General features: G+C 39.6%; 1 protein-coding gene across 1 annotated transcript in view; it reads right to left on the reverse strand.

Annotated features, from left to right (window-relative positions):
- Positions 1-3,408: 3,408 nt before the first annotated feature.
- CUNH14orf37 (chromosome unknown C14orf37 homolog) overlaps positions 3,409-27,718 on the reverse strand; it is a gene marked incomplete at its 3' end in the record, with an annotated part of 42,389 nt that continues 18,079 nt past the window's right edge. The window contains exon 4 of the mRNA XM_008056694.2: positions 3,409-3,666. Coding sequence (XP_008054885.2) covers positions 3,409-3,666 — 258 coding nt within the window. The remainder of the gene's footprint in view (positions 3,667-27,718) is intronic.

The following is a 27,718-nucleotide window of genomic DNA, read 5'->3' on the forward strand; positions in this document are numbered from 1 at the left end:
ACAGTTTGAAAGATTTGTTCCTTGCTTTGATTCCCACAAAACCCACAATGCAAAAACATGTTTATGAAATAACTTTACCAGGAAAGGAAGTGACAGTAAAAGGTAAGAGATCTAGGGAAACATTAAATAATGAGGAAAAAATCTGATATTTGAAAAACTCAGGATCTGAGGAAATTAATTTTAAAAGTATAACAAATCACTAAATTGGTATCACTCATTTAAGAAACTAGTCATGCATGGGGACTGAAATCAGGAGGCAGGACAGCAGAGCTATTTGGTTTGAGTCTCAAGCCTGACTAGCCTTAAAATTTAACTGCTATTAGTCAAAAACTGGTAACAACCCAAATGTTCATCAACGGATGAGTAGATAAACAAAATGCAGTATATTTATACATTTGAATACTACCTAGCTCACTCACTCCCTCTACATATATATATATACACACACACACACATACACACAAATACTATATATGAGGGGGAATTCCCCCCAAAAAAACCAGATTACTTTTCAGAGGGCGGGTCCCTTGTAATACAGTCTTCCCCTGCTAGGAAGTGTTCTAGGAACCCATTGGCATCACTGTACCAGCTAGCATTGTTGTGAGAGACTGCATTTGGCTTCAATGAATTTTTTTGTGGAGGGAGATTATTTCAGTGGGTTTGCCCATTTCATAATGGCAAACCGCACTGAGTGTTCAGCAGTTTTTGACCAAAATCAACATGACTCCCGTGTCCCACCCTTCCTATTCACCCAATCTTGCTCTGAGCGACTTTTTTGTTTTGTTTGTTTCCCTGGATTAAAAACAGGAAACATTCAAGGGTACATTGCCGATGCAGAAGAGGTGAAACAAAAAACAACAGAAGCACTAAAAAGCATCCAAATTGACAAGTTCAAAAACTGTTTTAAGCAGTGGAAAAAGTATGTCGATAGATGCACTGCATCAAACGGAGAGTACTTTGAAGATGACTGAAGTTTAAACATGTATAAACAAATATACAATTTTTATAAACAGATTCCATTTTAGGGAGGTCCCCCCAACCCATATAACATAGTTGAATCTCAAAACCATCATGCTAGTTGGGCTCGGTGGCTCAGCCTGTAATCCCGTGCCTTGGGAGGCTGAGGTAAGTGGATTGCCTGAGCCTGTGGGTTTGAGACCTGCCTGAGCAACTTGGTGAGACCTCATCTCTAATAAATCAAAAAATTAGCCGGGCATGGTAGCGCATGCCTATAATTCCAGCTACTTGGAAGGCTGAGGCAGAAGGATCACCGGAGCCCCAGCGGGTCATAGCTGTAGTGGCCGGGAGCGGCCAGCCACTGCACTCCAGTCTGGGCGACAGAGTGAGACTCCAACTCAAAAAAAAAGAAACCATCATGCTAAGTGAAAGAGGCCAAACACAAAAAGGATATATGACTTCATTTGTATAAAATTCTAGGAAATGCAAACTAATCTATGGTGACAATAGTAGACCTGTGGTAACCTAGGGCTGGGCCCTGAGAGAGGGATAGACTCAGGGGGGCATGAGGAGGCCCTGGGGGTGGGGTGATAGAAACGTTCTGTATCATGACTGTGAGGGAAGTTGCATGGGTGTATACAGCTGTCAAAACTCATTGAATTGTATACTTTAAGTGGGTGCATATAATATATGCCTCACTAATGTATTTATTGCATATAATATATGCCTCAGTAAAGTTGACTCCTTAAAATCTGACTCACAGTCAGTGGTAAATTGGTGCTGAGGAGCATAAGACTACAACCCAAATGAACACTTCAGCACTGAATTGTAGTCTTTCCATATTTTTCTAAGATCCATAGTCTTTCCAATTACTTATAATTACTCATAGATGGCAGGGCAACTTCATAAGTGGTGAAAGTTGGTTTCTTAGACCACAATCCAGAGGTGCATGCCATACGACTTCTGTACAAAGGCAACTCTCTCTCCCTTGATCCTCTCTCCAGCAAAGTGTTACAGTTTCTGAATAGTCATCCTATCCACATCAACAAGACTGTGCAACTGTACATACTTCCATATTATAAAGCCAAAACCGGGGTATCCCTTTATGTGTAGATTTGTGTCTGATTTTTAACCTGCTCTGTAATACGTTATCTTTGCATTTTGCATTTCATTTTACACATTTCAAACTTGTTCACGTAGAACAAGAGCATTTTGGACTCAATATTTGTTCACAGACCAATGTTCATTTTATGTTGTGCTTGTCTTATAATATTTTGATACCTTTATAAGCTTTTAATAACTTCAGCTGACATGCTTTTTAAAGTAAATGCTGTCCAATACATGCTGAATTTGGCCAGAAAATAATTCAGTAAAGATCGCCTGTCTACTGGAAGCCTATCCCTTACTATATCCTTTCCTTGCTGTATACATATTCCACAGGATATCCCAGCTATATTTTAACTACAACCTTTGCATCAACCTATAGGGTGATAATCCCAGAATTATACCCAGAGCAAAGTCCCAGATTTTCAATGGAAATACCCCAAGCTGGTATTTTTTTTTTTAACTACTTAACTAACTCTTAAACCTAACCTCTGCCACACTGGTGTAAGTGGGCCCAGCTGTGAACACTGAACTACCCCTCCCACCCCCAAACTAGTATTTTTACCCATTTACCAGACTCTTCAACCTAACGTCTGCCACACTGAAGACATAAATCAGCCCAGCTGGTAAACACTAAGAGAATTTTAGAAAGGTGATTTCTCTGGAGAGGTCACTTTACCTCAGGTCAAGAGAATGAGGACTCAAGGAGTCATTCAAAGGTTAATAGTGTCTCCCCCCAGCCCCAACAAGAGCACAGGGGACAGACTGGGGGGCTTCCCTGCTGACAAGAAAGGGAGTGTCAGGTTGGAGGTCAGCCTACATCCTCAAAGTCTCTCACCTCAAGCACAGGCCATACATAGGAGAGAATGAGCATGGAGTGGTCTGGACACTCCAGTGGCCAAAATGAGACTGTGCTTGACAATAAGACTGAACAGAAAAGTCATGGCATTTCCCAACTGCTCACCTAGAAGCAGGGAACTACCCAAGTGATACAGGGGGACAAAATGCATTTGTTTTCTGACTCCAGCTCACTCGTACTGCTTGTTCAGCATGCTGGTTACACATCTCCCCATTTGGATGTCTTCCCAAAGCTCACAGCTGTCTTACAGCTGGGAAGGAAAAACGAAATTCCTTCCAAAAATCAGGTAACTGTGCTCATAATGGGCAATTGGAGATTGTTTGCAGCCTGGCTATTTAAGAGTATAAATATAAGCTGATAACTTTTTCCCAAATGAACCACCCATAAACATAGAAAACCCATTTTGCTCCACAACAGATGCTAATAAAGAAGGCTGTCACCTTAGAAACATAAAAGGAGGGGGGAAAGGAAACATGCATGACTCTTACCCAGGCCTTGATTCTGCTGCTCCCACTCGATGGCATCTGGCACTTGGTAGGTGGCTCCCTCCAGCAAGCCCAGGTTGCCCTGCCCTACGCCAGGTTCCTGGGATGTGACGCCAGGGAGAGTAAACCCTGGCAGCTCAGTGTCACCATCCAAGCCCTCATCTAGGGAGTCAGCATCTTTATCTTCCTCATCTTCTTCCTCATCTTCTTCTTCTTCATCTTCATCTTCTTCATCCTCTTCATCCTCATCTTCTTCTCCCTCTAGGCAAAAAGAAATCACAGGGAAACATAAAGACATGTTAACTGGGTCAGATGTGGTGGCTCATGCCTGTAATCCCAGCACTCTGGCAGGCCAAGGTGGGAGGAACACTTGAGCCCAGGAGTTCAAAACCAGCCTGGGTAACATAATGAGATTCCATCTCTGTAAAAAAATATATATATATTTTAATAAATTTTTATAAAGACATACAATAAATGCATACTCAAACACAAATATTTTGAAATGACCCAAATGCTACCAAATAATTGTGCTTAGCCTTTTAAAACAAACTTCTATAGCCAGCGGCAGACAATGTGAGCTTTGCAGGATTACGCATCCACCATAGGTCCATATTTTCAACTTTTGAAACCACAGTTATGTCAGATAAGTATCAGGCATCATATTTACTGGGAGCCAAAGTTCAGTTCATATGAATTGTTATTAAAGTCATTTATATTTACAAGAGTAGAAAGCATCCCCTTACTGTTTTCTGAAAGTCATTAAAGGTTTATCAGTTAGCACACTGAAATAATGCTAACAGAACTTAAAAGGAGTTGCTCCCATCCCTTTAGATCTCATAATATTAATGAAGAGAATTCATTATTCTGGCTTCTTTTTTTTTTCTATTCTTCCACATCACTGAATAGAACTCACAACATTAAATCAGAGGCACATAAATCTACTCTTGGATCCCATTCTCCCTACGGAAGAATAATCCAAGAAACTGGCAACATTCTCAACCAGCACAAAACGAACTGAGAAATTGGATATTTATCAAAAAGCAGTCAGAAAAGCAACAAATAAGAGAACTATAGACTGAGCACAATGGCTCATGTCTGTAATCCCAGCACTTCGGAAGGCTAAGGCAGGAGGATTGCTTGGGTCCAGGAGTTCGAGATCAGCCTGGGTAATGTGGTGAGAGCTCCTTTCCACAAAAAAATATGAAAAATTAGACAAGCATGGTGGTATGGGCCTGTAGTCCCAGCTCCTTGGAGACTGAGGCAGAAGGATCGTCTGAGCCCAGGAGGCCAAGGCTGTGGTGAGCCATGATTATGCCACTGTACTCCAGCCTGGACAACACAGTGAGACCCAGACTCAAAAAAACAAACAAATAAACAAAAACAAATTATAGGACTGGGAGTGGTGTTTCATGCCTGTAGTCCCAGCTACTCGGGAGCTGAGGCAGAAGGATTGCTTGAGTCCAGGAGTTCATGACCAGCTTGGGTAACAAAAACAAGACACCTACATTTTTTTAAAAATTGTCATTATCATCATCATAAAAGTTAACATTTACAAATTGTCATTTTGGTTTTGCTTTTGTTTTGAGGTGGCATCTCACTCTGTCACCCAAGCCCGAGTACAGTAGCACAATCATGGCTCACCACAGCCTCGACCTCCTGGGCCCAGGCAAGCCTCCCACCTCAGCCTCCCAAGTAGCTGAGACTACAGGCATGTGCCAACATGCCTGACTAATATTGTGATTTTTTTTTTTGTAGAGATAAGCTCTATGTTTCCCAGGCTGATCTCAAACTCCTGGGGTCAAGCAATCTTCTCTCCTTGGCCTCACAAAGTTCTGGGATTATAGATATGAAGCACTACCCCAGGTCTAATTTGTCGTTTTTAATACTTCAAGTGAGATGGGTTTAAGGAACCCAAGAGCGCCAATTCTGTTTTGTTTCACCAACTTTAACTTCCTAGGAATATTTCAAGGCCCCACTCTCACCGTGGATGAAAGGCCTTCCCTTTGGTCTCACCCCTTGGCTCTCAACACAGCAGTTTCTGCAACAGGGAATGTTCCTCATATGGTGGAGAGAAGGAAGGACAACTGGAGCTACCCAAGAATTTGAGACTCTCCTCTGCTTCTCACCCAACTTTCTCCACACATACTGTTTTTCCTCTATCACTTAGAAGTGTTTTAACTTTAAAAAAAACATTACCACTACTCTATTTTCATTTTTATACAAGGGGGAACACCCCCCAAAACAAAATTTATTTATTAAAAACTGTGTATTTAGTCTTACGTTTAAATTTCAGTCCCCTTCAAGGTGCTCTCTGTCAGATGCAATACACATCGAGACACTTTTTCCACTGCTCAAAACATTTTTTGAACTTGTCAATCTTTTAGTGCTTCTGCCATTTTTTGTTTCACCTCCTCCACATCAGCAAAACATTTCCCTTTGAGGATTTTTTTCATGGGGGAAACCAAAAAAGTTGCTTAGGGCAAGATGGGGTGAAAAGGGAAGGTGAGGCATGGGGATCATGCGGTTTTTAGCCAAAAATTGCTAAATATTCAGTGCGGGGTAGGCAGGTACACTCGTAAATCACCCATCAAGAAATGGGCAAACGCACTGAAAGAATCTCAAAAAAAAATGTTCACTGAAGCCAAATGCAGCTCTCACAACAATGTTTGCTAGGACACTGATGCTGATGATTCCTAGAACACTTCCCTAGCGGAAGAAGCCTGTACTATAAGCGGCCTGCCCTACAAAAAGATAATTCTGGATTTTTGGGAGTCCTCCCTCATATGACCTTTAACTTTGTAGGATTGATAACCTGCCACTATCCCAAAAATGCAACAGATATTTATCAAGCCCCTAACGGGTGCTGTTTCCAAGACTAGGAATACAGCAGTAATGTTTCTGCCTTCATGATACCCATATGCCACTCAGGGAGACACACAGCAAACAAACAGATATACCAGTAGATAGACAACATCATGCTCTGATTAAAACTGGTGAGAAGACAGACAATGCCAGGGGCATTTTAGACAGAGATTAAAAACTTTTCTGACAAGGCAAAGCTTGAATAGAGACCATACCAAAATAATGAATTCTCTTGCTTAAATTAGGTCAATATGTATAGGAAGAACATTCTCAGCAGAGGCAACAGCAAGGATAAAAGCCTTAAGGCAGGTATGTGCTTGTTGTGTTCAAAGAATCGGCAGGAGGAGGCAGGAAGTACAGAGAGCATATAGGAAATGAGGTAGAAGGGAGTAGGCAGGGGTCAGATCTTCTCACATATATATATATATATATATTTTTTTTTTTTTTTGAGAAAGCAGGATTTATTGATAGAACAGAGAAGTTCTCACAATGGGAGGGGTCCCAAAGGGGTTGCCCCTGACTTATCATTTTAAAGAGTGACAGTGTCTCTGACTTAAGACAGGAGACTTTAGAACTCGCCTAAAAGTTGATGGGTAAGATCTGGAAGACAGGGGCAACTTGATGGCACAGAAGAGGAGAAACTTCCAGAGAATATCCTGGGAGACATGGTTTCATAGAGTGGTGGCACACATGGACTCGGGAGCCATATGAAGTCATCACAGCTGTGTGATTTGGGACAAGTTGCTGAATTGTGCTGTGCCTCCACTTGCTCATCTGTAGGACTGGTCATTTCTACCTACTGGTTATTTCTACCTGGCTGTCGCCAGGGTTACACTGATTAATATATAATGGCTTAGAACTAAGCCTGGAACACATTAGACACTCTATGAGGGTAGTTTCTTCCCAATGACTGAGAGAGGCTGGGATCCAGTGCTCAGCCTGGCTCAGATACACCTTCCCCGGCAACAGGTAGGAAGGCAGAGAACACAGGCTCAGTTGTGGGCAGGCAGGTGGATCTGGTGGCAGGAAGATGTGAAAATTTTCTTCACCTCTCACTTCGTGTTCTCAGTCAAATAAAAAAACTGGAAAGGAAAAGAGATATGTTGGTGGTTTGAGGCGAGAGGAAAAAGTGTGAAATAGTCATCTTGGAGAGTGGGCGAGTGAGTTCTCGGGGAAATGTGGCAGGACCGCCAGGCAGCCCCGTGGGCCCACTGGAGATGTGACATCATAAATTTAAAGCAAGCCCTGTAAAGATGAGTGTGTGTTTTTATCCAGCCACATGCGTCTGCTTGGGTGGAGGAGAGGGAGTAGGCAGAGATTTCACCAGCAGCAGTTTTACTAGGAAAGCTCCACTGGGAGTGTGGGGGATGGAGAGTGGGTAAGGAAGAGTGCTGACTATGATGGCGTCATCAGGAAGATGGACCAGGGACTCTAATTAAAGATAAACTGAGACGGAGTTGAGATAGAGGAAAAATGGGGGGGTAATTGGACTACAGAGAAAACCATCAGGGACTGTCAAAACTATCTGAGAATGCCATAGACAGGCAGATGGAGGGATGGACAGAGAGACAGATGGAAGGATGGAGGGATGGACAGAGAGACAGGTGGAAGGATGGAGGGATGGAGGGACAGGTATAGATAGATAGATAGATAGATAGATAGATAGATAGATAGATAGATAGAGGATACTTTCAAGTTGTAATAAATACTGAGACAATAAAATGAAACTTGGTGACCTGTGGGTGTGAGGTGGGCCAGGTGGCCAAAGAGTGGCATGAGCACATGAACACAGCACCACTGGAGCTCACCCGAGTTGGAGACACTTGTGCAACTATTAGCAGGAGCCAGCTCTACACAGATAAGGAAAAGTGCTGGAGGGCCTTGGGCAGGGAGATATGGTTTGAGGTAGTTGTAAAAGATCCTTCAGGCTGTGTGGGAAAGTGGGTTATAGGGTGCAGAAATGGAAGCTGGAGAGGTCGATGGCAAGAATCCCAAGAGAGAAGGACCATGGTGCAGCGAAGGTGGAGAAGTGGACAGACAGGAGATGTGTGTTGAAAAAAGCATAGTTGGGCATGATAGCACACGCCTATAGTTCCGGATACTTAGAAGGTTGAGGCAGAAAGACCGCCTAAGCCCAGCAGGTCAAGGTTGCAGTGGCCATGAGCATGCCACTGCACTCCAGCCTGGGCAACAGAGGGAGACTCCACTCTATTCTATTTGGTTCCCAGCATATTCAGCTAATCCTTTCTCTTTAAAGGATAAAACAGGCAGGCGCAGTTGCTCACGCCTGTAATCTCTTTTTGAAGGCCGGGGTGGAAGGATTTATTGAGCCCAGGAGCTCAAGACCAAACTGGGCAATATAGCGAGACCCTGCCTCTACAAAAAAATTAGCTGGACATAGTGGTGCAGCTACTCAGGGGGCTGAGATAGAAAGACTGCCTGAGCCCAGGAGGTCAAGACTGCGGTGGGTCATGATCATGTCACTGTACTCCAGCATGGACAACAGAGTGAAAACTGGACTGAAAAAATAAAATAAAATATAAAAAAAGAAAAACAAAAGAGCAGTGGGTGGAACAGTGGCCCCAAAAAGATAAACCTACATCTTGAGCCCCAGAACCGGCAAACGAGCCCTCATTTAGAAAAAAGATCATTGCAGATGTAATCAAATCAAAGATCTTGAGATGAAGTAACCCTGGATCATTTGGGTATAATCCAATGACAAGAGTCCTTATAAGAGTGAGGCAGAGAAAGACTTGAGACACAGAGGAAAATGACCATGTAAAAATGGAAGCAGACACTGAAGTGATGTAACCACAAGCCAAGGAACCCCTGAGCCATGAGAAGCTGGAAAAGGCAAGAAGCATCCTCTCTGTTATGGCCTGGGAATTCATGTGTTGGAAATTAATTGATTAATACCCTTATGAAAAGGGCTGTCAGGAGGAGGTTCACTCTCTTCAGTTCTTCTACCACATGAGGGTGCAGCAAGAAGGTCCCACCAGAAGTCAGGGCCTTGATCTCTTGAACGTCTCAGCCTCCAGAGCTAAGAATAAATAAATTTCCATTCCTCATTTAAAAAAAAAAAAACTATTTGAGAACATTGTGGACCTTCTTCCTATAGATAGGAATTGGCTAAAAAGAGCACTTCTTTATTTTTGAAGCATTATAAAAATACTTTTGGTTCCTTTTCCTCCTCCCCCACAAACCTAAGAGGTTTGTAGTAATAGGATAATTGTGACAATATGATACTGATCACCTGGGAACACTATTCTCTGCCCATTACCACCCACCAAAGACAATTTCTATTTGGTCCTCAGCATCTTCAGCTAATCCCTCCTCTTTAAAGGATAAAACTAGGCCAGACACATTTGTTCACACCTGTAATCTCAGCACTTTTGAAGGCCAAGGTAAGAGGATTTATTGAGCTCAGGTGCTCGAGACCAGCCTGGACAACATAGCGAGACCTTGTCTCTACAAAAAAAAATCAAAAAAATTAACTAGGTGTGGTGGTGCAGCTATTCAGGGGGCTGAGATAAAAGGATTGCCTGAATCCAGGAGGTCGAGACTGCGGTGAGCTGTGGGCAACAGAGTGAAACCAGGACCGAAAAAATAAAATAAAGTTTAAAACTATCAAAAATTAAAAGGACCTCAAAAGTCATCTAACTCTATCTCTTTGTCCCTAAGAGCAAAAAGCAAGCCTAGGCCAACAAGAAGTTTGCCACCCTCATAATATGACTTGGAGGACACTGCTAGGGTCAACATGTCTCATAAACTCTCCCACACTCACCCACCATAGTATTGCCCTCCTTCTCCTCCTCCCAGCCCTGAAATGGCCAAAGTGAGATGTCTTCCTCTCACTCAGAAAACCGAGGGGTACTCTTTCTAGAAATATCTTATTGAGTATTATGCAATTTATACTATTGGAAAGTAAGAGAGGGCTCTAATTTACATGTGGGATGAAAGAGAAAAGCCTTCTCCTTGTCCTGCCAACCTCATCCTTCAGCACAAAGCAATGCACACACACACACACACACACACACACACACACACACACAAACAATTATATTAAATATAAAGATGGCACAGAGAAAGGAAAATGGACTCTAAAAGTAAATACTTGCTCCTGGTTTACCATACAGAACAGATATACCTCCTAGATCAACATTCAGTGACAATGCTCAAAGACTTAAAGTTGCATTTGTCCTGAGAATCTTAAAAAAAAAAAAAAAAACACTCCAACCCAGGAAGGAAAGGCTCAGAGAGAGCTCAGCCTGAAACATCCCTTCTAGTCATGCCACCCAGAATGGAAAGGTCATCCTCATAACTGACACTACTTTTTTTTTTTAAGCAAGATTTATTAAGGGGGCAGAAAAGCCCCCACAGTGGGAAGGGACTCAAGGGGGTCGCCCAACTGACACTTCTCTTTCCTGGTTGACTCAGCACTGATTACTTCTTAACACGAAAGAATAAAAGCAACACTAGCAGCAATCAAAGGGGTAGCTATGATGGTTTCTGAGTAAACATCTCTCTTGACAGGCAAAATTCTCCCAACAAATTTCACTGTTCCCACTCCCAGACACATGATATGTAAAATTCTCTTTTCACTCTTGTTAAACCAGCATCTCCCTAAAAGATGTGTCTCACCAAATTCAGGATGCACTGTCAGGCATTGACTGAAGTTCCCACAGAACTAATGGATTTTTCCATAGCATCCTTAACCAAGAACTCAGGATTAATCTGAAGTTCCTGCCATTATGTTCACTGTCAAGAATCCTGACACCAAACAATAGTGAAAACCCTAACCGAGGCGTCAACCAAAACCCTAGCTTAGGTTTTCGGGCAGGAGACAGTTCAGCATGCAACAGGGACTAGGAGGTGGTTCAATTTATGACTGCTGTGCTTGAGGTGAACTGAAATAGTTAAAACTAAATCATTAAATAGAATTGTCAGATAACAGTGCCACATGGCTAAGAGAGGCTTAGTGATATTAAGTAGTACATACACACCTCGAATAGAGAAATGTCCTATTGCCAGCGGCAAAAAGAAAAAAAATGTGTCTAGACAGTACCCTCTCCAAGCTAATTTCAACTGTCTGGCAGATCTCTGACAGAATCTCTTAACAGCTGTCTCATAATTCACAATAATACTTTGTACTTACATGGGGCTTTTCTTCTGAGGAACTCAAAAATGTTTGCAAGCATTTTCCTCCAAACTTACACTGTTAGCTAAACAGGGAGTAAGTTTTATAAACTTTGTTTTACTTACAGCTACTTAGCTGGCGAAATGACCTACTTTAGATACTCAAACATCACAGCACAGCCCAAAGTGAGTTTGTACAAACCAAGAATTTGTCCTCTCTAGGTCAGACCAGTTTTTTGTTTGTTTGTTTGTTTGTTTTCATTGCAAATGTTTCTGCCTAAAGCTACCAAAACCAAAAGTTTTAATTTTGTTCAGGACTAGAAGATGTGGGAGAAATTTTACCTTATAATCCTGGTCTACGTATTCTAAGACTCTGTTATAAAATCCATTTGTCTGTTTGTTTTTCTTTTGTTTTGTTTTTTGAGTCAAGATCTCATTCTGTCACCCAGGATGGAGTGCAGTGACACGATCACAACTTAACACAGTCCCAACCTCCTAGACTCAGGCACTTCTTCTATCTCAGCCTCCCGAGTAGCTGGAACTACAGGCACCTGGCACTATGACCAGGTAACTTTTTGATTTTTTAGTTAAGACAAGGTCTCACTACATTGCCCAAGCTGGTCTCGAACTCCTAGGCTCAAGAAATCCTCCTGCCTCAGCCTCTCAAAGTGCTGCGATTACAGGTGTGAGCCACTCTGCCTGGCCCATTTATCATTTTTGATAGACAGTTCCCACCGAAGGTGAATTTTTCTCTAACTGCACTTTTACCACATTTTAGACATTTTTAGATCTCCAGAAGATAAAGTAGCTAGCATTTCCATTACTAATGCATCAAAATGGAGAAGAACCCTTGGTTGTTATCCCAACAAGAATAAGAAGAGCCACAGACGTAACACTTGTTCCTCACCATATCCCGTGTATGCTTAACTTACATGAACAGGATCTCACTTCTATCTCCTGCTATTTTGGAATAACAATGATTAATTTCAATCTTCATCATCTGCCTAACTATTCACCAGTTGTATGTGTCAAATCTCTCCTTTTAGTGAATTTTTCTCCCCTTGTTAAGTTTAAAATCAAATCTAAAGTAAACAAATTAGCACATGTAAAAAAAAAAGTGGAACAGGTCAGGCATGGTGGCTCATGCCTGTATTCCCAGCACTTTGGGAGTCCAAGGTGGGAGGACTGCTTGGGCCAAGGAGTTCAAGACCAGCCTAGGCAACATAGCAAGACCTCGTCTCTACAAAAAAAAGAAAATAAAAAATTAGCCAGGCACGGTGGTGTACACCTGCAGATCCAGTTACTCAGGAGGCTGAAGAAGAAGGATCATTTGAACCCAGATGGACAAGGTTGCAGTGAGCCATGATAACACCTCTGCACTCCAGCCTGGGCAACAGAGTGAGAAGTCTGACTCAAAATAATAATAATAATAATAATAATAATAAATTTAAAAAGTGAAAGGATATTTTAAAAAGAAACAGGGTCACTTCACTGGACATAAGCTAAGCACATATTAGACTTTTTCTCTTTTCCTCTCTGAAGGAATGGCTGTAACACATCCCAGTGATGTCCCTTTCAAAGAAGAAACGTTTGTTGGCATATTTTTCCTGGGGTCAACTATGCTAATAATAACCAAAAGCTATTGTAGCAAAAATGGTTTCCACCAGTTAAGGGACTAAAGCTCTAGGAATGACACTGCTTTTATTTACAGATTTTTTTTTTAACTTGGGCATCAAATTGGAGACAAAACTTAAAAACCAGAAAAGAAAAAATTAAACTTGTCTTGAGGATGTGAAGCAATTCTCCAGCAGATGGCTCTCCAGGATCAGAAGGTACTAAGGAACCCCAGAATTTTCTGAAATAACTACTACAAAATCCAGCAACTCACAATGTTAAGCTGACTTGGAATTTATAGAACTTCACCAGGCATGGTAGCTCATGCCTGTAATCCCAGTATTTTGGGAGGCCAAGATGGGAGGATTGCTTGAGCCCAGGAATTTAAGACCAGCCTAGGCAATATAGCGAGACCTTATTTCTGAAAAAAAAAAAAAAAAAAATCCAAAAATTAGCGGGGTGTCTGTAGTTCCAGTTACTTGGAAGGTTAAAGTGGAAGCATCACCTGAGCCCAGGAGGTCAAAGCTACTACGAGCCGTGATGGTGACCCTATACTCCAGCCTGGGTAACAGAGTAAGACCACAATTCAAAAAAAAAAAAAAGAAGAAGAATTTATAGAACTTCATGACATTTCTAAAATCTGAAACAGTCCTGCCAGTAATTTTAAAGTTTTATTAAGTAATATTAGATATATATGAGAATATGTGTGTGTGTGTGTGTATATATATATACGTGTGTGTGTGTATATATATATATGTGTGTGTATATATATATGTGTGTGTATATATATATGTGTGTGTATATATATATATGTGTGTGTATATATATATATAATACACTTTACTTACATTATTAAGCCTTAAAATAAAATGAACCCCAGAGAACGCACCATTCAACTCAAGAACTAGCATGTTATTTAATATAGTTGCATCTATCTGCATATTCCTCTCTCATCTTTTTTATTCATTATATATGCATATATATAGACAGGGTCTCACTCTGTCACTCAGGCTGGAGAGCAGTGGTACCACCATGGTTCACTACAGCCTCAAACTCCTGGACTCAGGTAGTCTTCCTGCCTTAGCCTCTCAAATAGTTGGGACTACAGGGTATGTACCACCACGCCCAGCTAATTCTTTTATTTTTTGTAAAAACAAGGTCTCACTATGTTGCTCAGGATGGTCTCAAACTCCCGGCTTCAAGTGATCCACCTGCTTCAGCCTCCCAAAGTGCTGGGATTATAGGCGTGAGACACAGTGCCCAAATTCCTCTCTTATCTTAACCTCTTGCTTTCCCTTAATGTCATATAAAATTATTGAATGTTATATCTGGGAACTTCCCACTCAGCATTATGGTTTTAAGTTTCATACATCCTATTGTACAAAAAACTAATTTATTAATTTTCACTGATATATGATGCCCATTATGTATATATGTCATTATTTATTTATCCCCATGTCAAGAAACATTTGGGATATTTAGTTGTTGCTATATTTGTTGCTGTTATGAATAGTGCTGCTTGAATACTCTTATATACAATCTTTAGTTTATCTTTCAAGGGTTTCTCTAGAGTGTATTCATTCCTAAAAGCAGAATTTCTGGGTCAAGAGGAATACAAGTGTTCAGTGTCCTAGATAATGTCTAGACACATTTCCCTAGCTCCACATCCTCATCAACTTCTGGCATTGTTACACATTAATTTTATACACAGTCCAGTGTGTATAAATGGTATATCACTCCAGTTATAGTCTGCACTTCCCTGATTGCTAATGAAGATATATATCTTTTCATATATTTGTGTGTATCTATGTGAGATGCCTACTTATGTCTTTTGCTCATTTCTCCAATTGGTTGCCTGTCATTTTTTCTACTTATTTTTTTAGAGTTCTTTCTAGTCTAGATACATGAAATTACATATATTCATTTCCCAGATATATGGATTAAAGATATCTTCTCTAGTTTTAGAAGCTGAATTTTTCAGTTTCATTATAGACTCATTATAAAAGTTTTAAGTTTTAATATAGCTGAATTTTCAATATTTTCTTTCATGTTAGAAATTTTTGAGTCATATATTTTTTAAATCCTTCATCATAAAGTCAGAAAAATATTCTATAATTTTAGTCCAATTTTTAAGCTTTGCCTCTGATATCTGTTTTTAAACCTTATGGAATTGATTTTTGTGTAGCATTTGGCATCCAATATAATTTTTTTTCTACATGGACAATGAATGGTCCCAGAACCATTATTAAAAAGAAAAAATACTTTCCACAGTGCCATGTGTGCCTGTCTCCATGTTCTCTACTCTGTGTCACTGGTTGCTTTGACTATTTCTGTCCACAACCTTATTGTCTAAATGTATAAAGGTATAGTAAGAGGTTTGTTTGTTTGTTTGTTTTGAGTTGGGGTCTTACTCTGTCACCCAGACTGGAGTGCAGTGGCATGATCATGGTTCACCATAGCCTCAACTTCCCAGGCTCAAGCAATCCTTCCACCTCAGCCTCTCAAGTAGCTGGAACTACAGGCACATGCCACCATGCCCGGCTAATTTTCTTTTTTGTAGAGACAGGGTCTTGTTATATTGCCTAGGCTGGTCTCAAACTCCTAGGCTCAAGCAATTCTCCCACCTCAGCCTCCCAGAGTGCTGGGATTACAAGTGTGAACCACTATGCCCAGCTAGTAAGAGGTTTATAAGTCTTAATATCTATTAGGATATTAACTCTTCCAATTTATTCTTCTTTAGGAGGTGACTATTTCTTGGGCTTTTACTCTTCTATATAAATTTTGCCAAAAGTTTATCAAGTTGTTCTGAATCAATACAATGTTAAAATAAAATAATAAAATCTTGCTTTCATTATTTCATTTCTTCTATCTTCTTTGAGTTTCTTCTGTTGTTTTTTTTTATAGTGTAAGGCGAAAACTGCTGCTTAGCTCATTTTTTTCAGTCATCTAACAACAAAGGCTTTTTTAAATTGACAGATAAAATTGTATGTATTTTTTGTGTACGACATGATGTTTTAAAGTGTTTCATAGTGAAATGACTAAATCTAACCAATTAACATATGCATTACCTCTCATTTCTTGTGGTGAAAACACTTAACATCAATTCTCTTAGCATTTATCGAGACCACAGTATATTGTTATTAGCTGTAATCACCATGTTGTACAATAATAGAAACTTTTTAAAGGCTAAAAATGTCCCTGTAGATAATCCTTAATCTTTAGCCTACAAGTTTGATATAATATTTTCACTATGACTTAGTTCTAAATATTTTTATTTTCTACTATGATTTCTTATTTAATCCACAAACTATTTAGAAACATTTTTTCAAATTTTAATTTTCCAAATTGAAGCAATTTATCTTTTTCATTATTAATTTTTAGCCTAATTGCACAACTATCAGATAATATGGCTAACATGAAATTAATTCTTCAAAATTTGTCAAGATTTTTTTATGGACTGGCACATGGTCAGTTTTCTTTTTTTTGTTTTGTTTTGTTTTGTTTTGAGTTGGAGTGTCACTCCGTCGCCCAGACTGGAGTACAGTGGCCACTCCCGGCCACCGCAGCCTCGACCTGCTGGGCTCCAGCGATCCTTCCGCCTCAGCCTTCCAAGTAGCCGGAATTACAGGCATGCACTACCACGCCCGGCTGATTTTTTTTATTTATTGTAGAGATGAGGTCTTGCTGCCCAGGCGGGTCTCGAATCCGCGGGATCAGGCAATCCACTCACCTCAGACTCCCAAAGGCCCGGGATTACAGGCTGAGCCACTGAGCGCAGCATATGGTCAGTTTTCATAAATATTCCATGTGTGATTGAAGATAACATATGCTCTAATAGTTGGATACAGTATTTTTTTATGTCCATTAATGTTTTTGTCTTAAATTTTATTTTGTTTAAAAATTTTAGCAAATTGAACTCAATACATAAAAAGGATAATGATTCATGACCAATTGGGCTTTTCCCAGGAATACAAAACTGTTTTAGCATTCAAAAACCAGTCAGTGTAATTCAATGTAGTAACAGACCAAAAAAAGAAAACCGCATCATCATCTTAAAAGATACAGAAATGTCAATGCAAAAAAATGCATTTGACAAAATCCAACATCCATACCTGTCCAAAAACAAAAACAGGACTTTCAACAAACTAAAAAAAGGGCAACTTGATGGTATTATTCAGCTTGAGGTGTCATCACAAAATACCATTGACTGGGTAATTTAAACAGAAATTAATTTTCTAAAACTTCTGGAAGCTAGATGCCCTCGATCAAGGTGCCAGTCAGGTAGGTTTCCGGTGAGGCCTCTCCCCCTAGCTTGCAGATGGTCACGTTCTTGTTGTGTCCTCTCTCATGGAGAGAACTCTCGAGTATCTCATCCACTTCTCATAAGGACACCAGTCCTATTGCAGTCCTATTGCAATAAGGCCCACTCTTACAACCTCTTTTAACCTTCATTACCCCCTTACAGGACCTATCTCCAAATACAACCACATTGGTGATTAGGTCACCAATACATTTTGAAGGAACACAATTCAATCCATAACACTGATAAAGGGTGTCAACAAGAAACCTCTAGCTAACATCATAATTAGTCCACTTGGGTTAATTGTCATTATTGTATATTTGCATTTGTTTTTTTATTTTTCCTATTTTTTCTGTGCTTAATTTTTCTCCTTTCTTCACTTTTTAGAAAATTGTTTAAATGTTTTGCTTATTCTATTTTCCCCACTATTGGTTCATAAATTATACATTCTACTACACTTCTTTTTTCAGCTGTTACTCTTACATTTTTAGCATGTATATTTATTTTATTTTGTTTTTTTTGAGTTGGAGTCTCACGCTGAAGCCCAGACTGGAGTGCGGTGGCCGCTCCCAGTCACCGCAGCCTCGACCTGCTGGGCTCCGGCGATCCTTCCGCCTCAGCCTTCCAAGTAGCTGGAACTACAGGCGCGCACTACCACTTCCGGCTAATTTTTGATTTATTGTAGAGATGAGGTCTCGCCAAGTTGCCCAGGCGGGTCTCGAACCCGCGGACTCAGGCAATCCACTCACCTCAGCCTCCCAAAGGTACAGAATTACAGGCTGAGCCACCGAGTCAGCTAGCATGTATATTTAACTAAACAAAGACTAAGCTTAATCATTTCTTACCACTCATTAAAAGGGGCTTGAGAACACTAATCCTGATTATACCTTCCCAATTTACATACTGTTGTTGTCCACTATTTTAGTTCTGCACTAGCTTCTTACTCTATAAAGTAGAAATTATTATATGTTATACAAATCGTGTTTAAGATTTACGTCTATGTTAACCAATTTATCTGTTCACCATTTCTTCTTCTATCTCAGTCCTTCCTTCTGGAATTATTTTTCTTCTTCCTTAAATGCATCCTTCCAAAGTTCCTTTTCTAAAATCTGTTGTTAGGCTGGGTGCAGTGGCTCGCACCTGTAATTCCAGCACTTTGGGAGGCCAAGGCGAGAGGACTGCCTGAGCCCAGAAGTAAAGACCAGCCTGGGCAACATTGCGCAACCCTGTTTCTACAATAATCAAAAACTTAGCCAGGTATGGTGGTGTGCACCTATAGTCCCAGCTACTTAGGAGGCTAAGGCAGAAGGATAACCTGAGCCCAGCAGGTAGAGGCTGCGGCGGCCATGATCGTGTTACTGCATTCCAGCCTGGGTGACAGAATGAGATGCTGACTATAATAATAATAATAATAATAATAATAATAATACCTGTTGTTAGTAGGTATTATTTCCTTTGTTCTTAAAAAGCATAGGCCCATAATTCTAGGTTATAAGTTAATTTCTCTTAGAACTTTGAAGCTGCTATTCCCCTGTCTTTTAGTTTCCATTTCCTTATTGCCACTGTGAAGTCTGCTCTCACTCAAAATATTATTTGTTTGCAGGTAATCTGTGCTTCTGGCTTTTTCCTCTGGATTTTTCCTTTAAATCTAGATTTTAAATTTTTCCTTTTGTCTTCCTTATTGTTTAATATCATTACAGTGTATCTTGGTGAGCATTTCTGCTTTTAGCTTTTATATTGATGTAAAACATAAAAACAAAAATTTGACAAACTATAAGTGTACAGCTTCACTATTACAAAGTGAACATACCAGCATATCACCCACTTTAAAAACAAAAATATGCCGGGCTCAGTGGCTCAGCCTGTAATCCCACGCCTTTGGGAGGCTGAGGTGAGTGGATTGCCTGAGCCCGTGGGTTCGAGATCCGCCAGGGCAGTCAGTCCTCATCTCTAAAATAAATTAAAAAATCAGCCGGGCATGGTAGCGCATGCCTGTAATTCCGGCTACTCGGAAGGCTGAGGTGGAAGGATCGCCAGAGCCCAGCAGGTCGAGGCTGCGGTGGCCGGGAGTGGCCACTGCACTCCAGTCTGGGCAATAGAGTGAGACTCCAACTCAAAAAGAAAAAGAAAAATTCTATTGCCCAGAAGTCCACTTTAAGTATTAAATATTATCCTGACTTCTCACATCATTAGTTAGATTTGCCGGTTTTTTAAGCTTATATAATTGAAATTATACAATATGTCGTTCTTGGTGTCTACCTTCTTTCACTGCAAGATTCATTCACATTGTTGCTTGTGGCAATCATTCATTCATATGCTTATTCATTCACATATGTGCCATATAGTTTTCTAATGCATCAGTATACCACAACATTTGTTCATCCAACTGGTGACAGACATTTAGATTATTTCAAGTTTTTGCTTTTGCAAACAATGTTGCTGTGAACATTCCTATATACCTTTTTGTGTTATTTGTGTCTGCACTTTTGATCGCTTACTTATCTTATATGGTACATGTTGTGCTTCCTGTATCCATAGATTCATGTTGTTACCATTCTGGAAAAAATTTCAACCATTATCACTATAAATCCTACCTCTCTTCTATTCTCCCTACTTTCTCCTGCTGAGACCCTGATTAGATACAAGTGAGAAGTTCTCACTCTGTTCTCCATATAGCTTACCTTTTCTTTCATGTTGTCAACTCGTCTCTTTGGGCTACACTCAGATAATATCTTCAGATTGATCTTCCAATTCCTTAATTCTTTCTTTTGGTATATTTGGGCCATCATTGAAAGCTCTTTTTTTAACAATTATATTTACATTCTAAATGTTTTATTTGGCCATTTTTTAAATGTGCTGGGTGATTTTTGATAGTTTTTTATTACTTGCTCATTTTGTGATTTTTACCTTTCATTTTTAAAATATTATATACATGCCTATTTTATATTCTATATCTGATAGCTTTAGTATCTAAAGTCCTGGGTAAAGAGTAGGCCAATCAATTGTTTGTCTTTTCTGATGACTCTCAGTCATGGTGGTTTGTTTCCTTGTTAATTTGTTGATACTTTATTATTACAACACATTTATTTTATTGCTCACATTTGCTTGATTTTAATCTATGGGAAACCTATGGATATCTACTGGACATGATTTTTCCAGAGAGAATTTACATTTGCTTCTTTGGGAAGTCAGGATGTGACATAAACCTGAAATTACTTTATTTTATTCCACTTATAAAAAAACACAGGCTTAACCAGACGCAGTAGCTCATGCCCGTAATCCTAGCACTTTGGGAGGCTAAAGCGGAGGACTGCCTGAGCCCAGGAGTTCAAGACCAGCTTGGGCAATATAGCGAGACCTCGTCTCTATAAAAAATTTAAAAATTAGCTGGGAGTGTTGACTTATGCCTATAGTCCCAGCAACTTGGGAGGCTGAGATGGAAGGATCACCTGAGTCCAGGAAGTTGGGGCTGCAGTGAACCGTGATCATGCCACTGCACTCTAGCCTGAGTGACAGAATGAGACCCCAACTCAAAAAAATTTAAAAAGTTACAGGCTTCATGTAGAAATTTCAGCACAGGCTCTTCATCATACTACAAGCCCAAGCATAGATGCCTACACACAACATTGATATCACTCTTTGTTCTAGAACACCTTTATTGCTACAATTTACTTACTCATTGCAACACATTCCCTGAGTTTTAGCTGACATTTGGAACATATTAAGCTAAAAAAGTTAAGAAGTATAATCCTTGGAGATTTTTTGGACTAGTTGCAATTCCATTAATGTATTTAAAAATATGTTTTATTCAAGATCTAATCATTTTGGTATATTAAGGCCCAGAAGAGTTTTCTGTCAAAAGCTGAAATCCAAATAATAACTTTTCAAAAGCATTTATATTATCTTTATTTTAAGTAGGTCCACAAAATTGAGTGAGAGCTTTCATTTGTATTTCAAACTCCATTTTTAAATTCTCCTATTCCAAATACTCATAAGAGCATCTGTAAATGAGGTACATTTTAATATTAGATAAAATCTTGTTATTACTTATTAAATATTATCTTCTTTCAACATGCTTGTTAATTTCTTCACTTATCTGTTTTTTGGTTTTTTTGGAGGGGGTTGAGTTAGGGTTTCACTTTGTAACTCAGGCTGGAGTGCAGTGGCATGATCATGGTTCACGGCAGCCTTGACTTCCTAGGCTCAGGAGATCCTCTCATCTCAGCCCTCCAAGTAGCTGGGACTACAGGCACACACTACCACGCCTGGCTAATTTTTTTATTTTCTGCAGAGACAAGGTCTGACTATGATGCCCAGGATGGTCTCAAACTCCTGGGCTCAAGCAATCCTCCTGTCTCAGCCTCTGAAAGTGCTGGATTACAGGTGTGAGCCACCACACCTAGCTATCTGTTTTTAAAATGCCTCATCACCATGATTTTTTCAAACCTCCTCTTATCAATCTATACAAACTTCTTGAAAACTTTATACCATATTTCAAACTTTCCATTAACTGTGTGATAATAAATATAATAAGTTAATGTTTCCAGTCTTAACATTACTTAAAATGTTCATTCATGAGAAAATAAAAAGGCTTGAGACAAGACAATCAGTTCACTTCAAACACTAGTTGCAAAATTTTTGAGATTCAATCCATGTTTCAGGTAGATGTTTAAAATGTTTTCTTATTCATTTAATAACTACTTTCTTTAAATTTGAGGATTCTGTTGTTGGTAATATCAACTCAAATATCTGGTTAGTTGCCAATCTATATAAGTACCCTCACATTTACTGCTCATGACACAATCCCTTTTCAGCCTCGTCCCCATAAAATTGATATGCTCTCTATTATCTTCTATAAATTCTGCCCCAAAGTTATACTAATAGAGCCCTAAATAGATAAACCCCCTAGAGCAATAATCATAAAATCTAAATCTAACATCTGTGCGTGTCTCTTCTCCCTCTCCCTCTCCCTCTCCCTCTCTCTCTCCCTCTCTGAGACAGGGTCCCACTATGCCACCCAGGTTCTACTGTAGTGGTAGGATCATAGCACACTGCAGCCTTGAACTCCTAGATCCAACCAATCCTCCTGCCTCTGCCTCCTGAGTACTTGGGATTACAGGCATGAGCCACCATGCCCAGTTTAACATCTGATCGTTAAACAACTCACTTTTGATTCAGGTGACAGCCTCTTATATATTTCCCTCTGAAAAATGAGACTATGGCAATATTATTCTATTTTTCAAGTGTGCTATAAAGAGAAACATAAAAGCTATATTAATATTATATCTATAAATTCTGAGCCATCTGGAATAAAACTTTTCTTTTCAGCAATTTAGTCATCTTAAAGGAATACTTACTTTAAGCAAACATATATAAAACTTGTATATAAAAATCCATACACACTAAAAAAATTATAGGTTGGTTAGGTTGATTATTGACATTACAAAAATATGTATAAAAGTAGATTTTTCATTCAAAATTTAAAACATGACTCAATCTATCTACAATGAGGTTTACGCAATAATTTGTGGAAATACATGTGTCCTTTATCATAACTGTATGCATTTAGATCCTTGAAAGCAGAGACCTTGTCCATCTTTGTGTCCCAAATTCCAGGATGAAGCATTGTGTCTTGCACAAAATAAGCACTTTAATATATGTTGATTGAATAGAAATAAACTAAACAGCACTTTAATTATTTCTATCTTCTAAATAAGTATTAATGACTTTATAGACTCCAATACAATTTTTATTAAAGTATGTATATGTTTCAAATGAGTCAACTTTTTTTTTTTTTTAAGAGATGAGGTCTCACTCTGGAGTGCAGTGGCATGATAGTACCTCACTGCAGCTTTGAACTCCTGAGCTCAAGCAATCCTCTCACCTCAGCCTCTCAAGTAGCTGGGACCACCCCATAGGGCTAAGTTGTTCTCTTTTTTTTTTTTAGATATGGGGTCTTACTATGTTGCCCAGGCTAGTCTTGAACTCATGTTTTCAAGCGATCCTCCCACCTCAGTCTCCCTAGTCACTAGTATGACAGGCATGAGTCACCCTAACCATATCCAAAATCAACTTTTTCCAGAAAATTCATCCACATGTTTTTGTCATGTTCATGGGGATGGGGAGGGGGAAGAAATGAACCTTGTACAAACTAACTCCCATAACATTTTTAGAAAAGGCTCTTCTTCCCCTGCCTTTCTCTCTTTCTCTCTCTCTCTCTCTCTCTCTCTCTCTCTCTCTCTCTCTCTCACTGTAGCTTCCCATGATGGGTTTAAAGAATCAATTACATCTGTTGAGCTCCCCTCATCTGACTGAGTGCAGATGTTAGTATGTACTCCTAAGAGATAGAAATGAAATAATATGCAATCCCTCAATGAGGCCTAAGAAATCTAAGCAAATATTATTGAATTTCTAGCAGAATGTGATTGAGAACCACTGCCTCATTCCCACAAAATGTGCTCAGTTTAAAGCCCAAAATAAACACTAGATGTAAAAATAGCAACAACAAGCAAGGCAAGGCAAGTAGGAAATACACCAATTGAACAAGGTGATGGCCCTAAAACCATGCAGTCACTCAATCGTTGATTATCATTTACCCAACACCTGGGACCAACAGGCCACTGTGCACATGATTAGGCAGAAAGATCTGACCCTGCTTTTAAGCAGGTTAATAGAATTCAGTTAAAAGAACACAGACTGATGGTCAATGGCTGGAAAGATAGATCTGTTTGGGGTATGAATAGTAATTTTTTAAAAACCAGAATAGGTAAACACTTACATTTTTTTTTCTTGAGATGGGGTCTCACTATGCTGCCCAGGCTAGAATACAGTGACACGATCACAGCTCACTGCAGCCTTGACCTCTTGGGCTCAGGTGATCCTTCTGCCTCAGCCCCCCAAGAAGCTGGGACTACAGCCATGTGTCACCATGCCTGGCGATTTTTTTATTTTTTGTAGAGACAAGGTCTTGCTATATTACCTAAGCTAGTCTCAAACTCCTGGGTTCAGACAACCCTCTTGCCTCGGTCTCCCAAAATGTTGGGATTACAAACATGAACCACTATGCCTGGCCTTGATTTCCAATACTTTAAAAATCAGAATATTTTACATAAAAATCAGAACATTCAGCTTTTCTTGGAAAAATTCTGAAACCTTAGCATCACTGAGCTCACATTCTTCTCCTGGCTGGCAACGATAGAAACAGAATCTGTCTGGATCAGAAGGGGTGTGTGCACTTTCCTACAATATATTCACCACTTCCTACGTCTAATGCACCTTCCTCTTTGCTTCCTCACATAATCTTCCTGGCCCCTGACCCCTGGTTGCAAGGATGGAATGTGAGTTTTTTATTATAATAATTAATACATAGTAGCACATGATAAATGATGCATAATTTTAAGGAGAGGATGTCATCAATCATTAAAAGAGTCAAATTATATATTTATTCCATGTCAAAATGTATGCTAAAAACCTTATAAGCAAGGTCTCATTTCATCCTCACAACAAGCCAAGAGGGAGCAACATCAATGTCCCTGCCTTACAGAGAGGAAAACTGGGGTCTAAAGAAGTAGGCTGGGCATGGTAGCTCACACCTATAACCCCAGCACTTTGAAGGCCAAGGCAGGAGGACTGCTTGAGCCCAGAAGTTCAAGACCAGCCTGGGCAACATAGGGAGAGCTTGTCTCTACAAAAACTTTAAAAATTAGCCAGGTGTGGTGGCACACACTTGTAGTCCAAGCTACTCAGGAGACTGAAGTGGAAGGATCGCCTGAGCCTGGAGGTCAAGGCTGTCATGAGCCATGATCGTGCCACTGCACTCCAGCCTGGGCAATAAAGTGAGACTCTGACTGAAAAAAAAAAAAGAAAGAAAAAGAAAAAAGATGTTAAACAATTTGATCAAGGTAGCAATGCTTACTCAAGATGGAACCAGGTATTTTAAACTCAGGTATGTCCATATGAGTCCAGAGAAGGGCTATTTTGATCTAGTCTATACTACTCCTCAATGCAGGCTGTGAGGTCTGGGAGGCTTCCTAGAGGAGAATAAGTTTGAGCTGAACTGTTCCTGTTTCTCCCTCCTGTCTCTTAATTTTAATATCACAGTCCTATTTATGAAGCAGTGGAGCGCCAAGTATCAATTGCTATAGAATATGACAGAATGACCCTATTATCATACGAGTGTATTTCTTGTGTGGGAAAAACAGTGTTTTACTGCCTAGAAATGAATCACACCTTTAACAGATGGAATTGTCTCTGAAGGGTGGCATAGACATGGCATTAATCATGGCAGTCATCTGACTGTCAACTACCTAGGAATTAAAGGTGTGTCCTTTAACCTAGAAAGAGGGCATACAGTATGCACGTGGGGCCTGAGAGTTTACTACTACTTGGTGGTGTGCCCTAGGGGAAATCTGCATCTTGGTCTTGGCTCTTTGTAGAGATAGGGATGGAAAGGAGAAAATAAGAAGTTACTCTCTGTATCTCTCTGTATAGAAAAAAAGAGCCATGAGCCTGGCAAAGTAACTGAAAAATTGTTCCAGTGTTTTGGGGATAGAATATAAAACACCTTGTCAGACAGAGCAAGGAATGTGTCAGGACCTGGGAGCCCTGGGAACTCGTTAGCTAAGGTAAGATCAAAGAGGAATTTGTACCTTGAAAACCTAAATCATTTTATGTTTCTTTTACTTTCCTGGTTTATTTGCATCGTGTTCTCTTAGGTTTGAGCCAAGTATTTTTCAAATTTCTACTGATTTTAGTTGAGACAAATAAGGGTTTGCTTTTTTTTTTTAATCTATTCCTGAGCCAGAGTTTTAATAGGAAATAGAATTCCTCAGAAATTATGGAAAGCAAATACCTTGAAAAAATCCAGAGAGAGCAGCATCAGGCCACCTGCCCACCTAGAGAATCTTCTTTTCAGACTAAAACCTCGGAGATTCTTTAAACTGTTATAATAGAAGAAGAAATTTCCATGGACTATTTTGTCTGGAGATATCAATGTAGAAAGAGGCAGAATGGTCAGAGAAAAAAAGGCACTGGTAAATGCAGGCAGAATTGATGCAAATCTTCCAGGACAAATTTAATGCTTCCAAGTGTGATATTTTTTAAAAATCTTGTAAAGCCATTTAAATTCATGCATTACATTTTCCCTCTAATCTTTTCCCTTAGAGATACATATGCATTTAAATGTTAAGAGGTAGTCTGATGCCAAAACAACTTCATGGTTATAAATAAAACCTAATAAAGTGCAGTTGATACTAAACTTACATGATTCTATACATTTTTAAGGTTTGTAATTGTTTGCACAGCAATGCAATAAAATGATCATGTTTACACCAGCAAAAGAACACTTATGTATGCGTATTCTCATATCAAAAAATCAAACCTTTAATAATGCCTTAATTTTCTGCAAACATCTTTGAAATATCCACTGCCCACTATATAGTTCCAAGCTACGAGTCTGCTTCAACAACTGCACAAAAACTACCACACATGGAAAACCCTAGTTGGACCAGTTCCCAAGGAATTGTCAATCCTGGAATACGAGTTGAGGTTATTCTTTAGAAACCAATCCTTTTTCCTGGGATCTGAACATCCCCTTCAAGAGAGATAAGGTATAGTTTTCTATAAAATAAGTATTTATTAGCCTGAGACTGAGCACCAGGTTGCTTCTTCTACACTGAAAAGCAGTTTCTCCTGTTACTCAAAGCTATTCTTAAGTATTGGATGCTGGGAGTGGTGGCTCATGCCTGGAATTCCAGCAATTTGGGAGGTAGAGCCAGGAGGATTGCTTGAGCTCAGGTCCAAGACCAGCCTAGGCAACATAGTGAGACCTTTAGAAAACATAGTGAGACTTTCTCTTTATATAGATACGCACACATATATATAAAATATATAAAATACACATACATATAAAGGAAGTAATTGCCAGGTGTGGTTGCTCAAGCCTATAATCCCAGCACTTTGGGAGGTCGAGGCAGAGGACTGCTTGAATCCAGGAGTTCGAAACCAGCCTAGGCAACATAGTAAGAATTTAACTCTGCAAAAAAATCAATGTGGTGGTGCACATCTGTAGTCCCAGCTACTTTGAAGGCAAGGCCAGAAGAATTGCCTGTACCCAGGAGATGGTTGCTGTGGGGAGCCATGATCGTGCCATTGCACTCCAGTCTGGGCGTCAGAGTGAGACCCCAACTCAAAAAAAAAAAAAAAAGTAATTCATCCAACCAATAAGCTAAAACTTGCTTGATTACCTGTCTATAAAATAATGTATTACTACTTGTGGTATATGTGGTTCCATATTTTTGGATCTATCAACATTCATTTTCTACAAATATTAATAAGATGATATATAGTTATGTATCACTTAATGACAGGGATACAGTCTGAGAAATGAGTCATTAGGTGATT

Source organism: Carlito syrichta, unplaced genomic scaffold, assembly GCF_000164805.1.
Source record: "Carlito syrichta isolate Samal-C Ts95f unplaced genomic scaffold, Tarsius_syrichta-2.0.1 Scaffold302449, whole genome shotgun sequence".
Taxonomy (NCBI): Eukaryota; Metazoa; Chordata; class Mammalia; order Primates; family Tarsiidae; genus Carlito; species Carlito syrichta.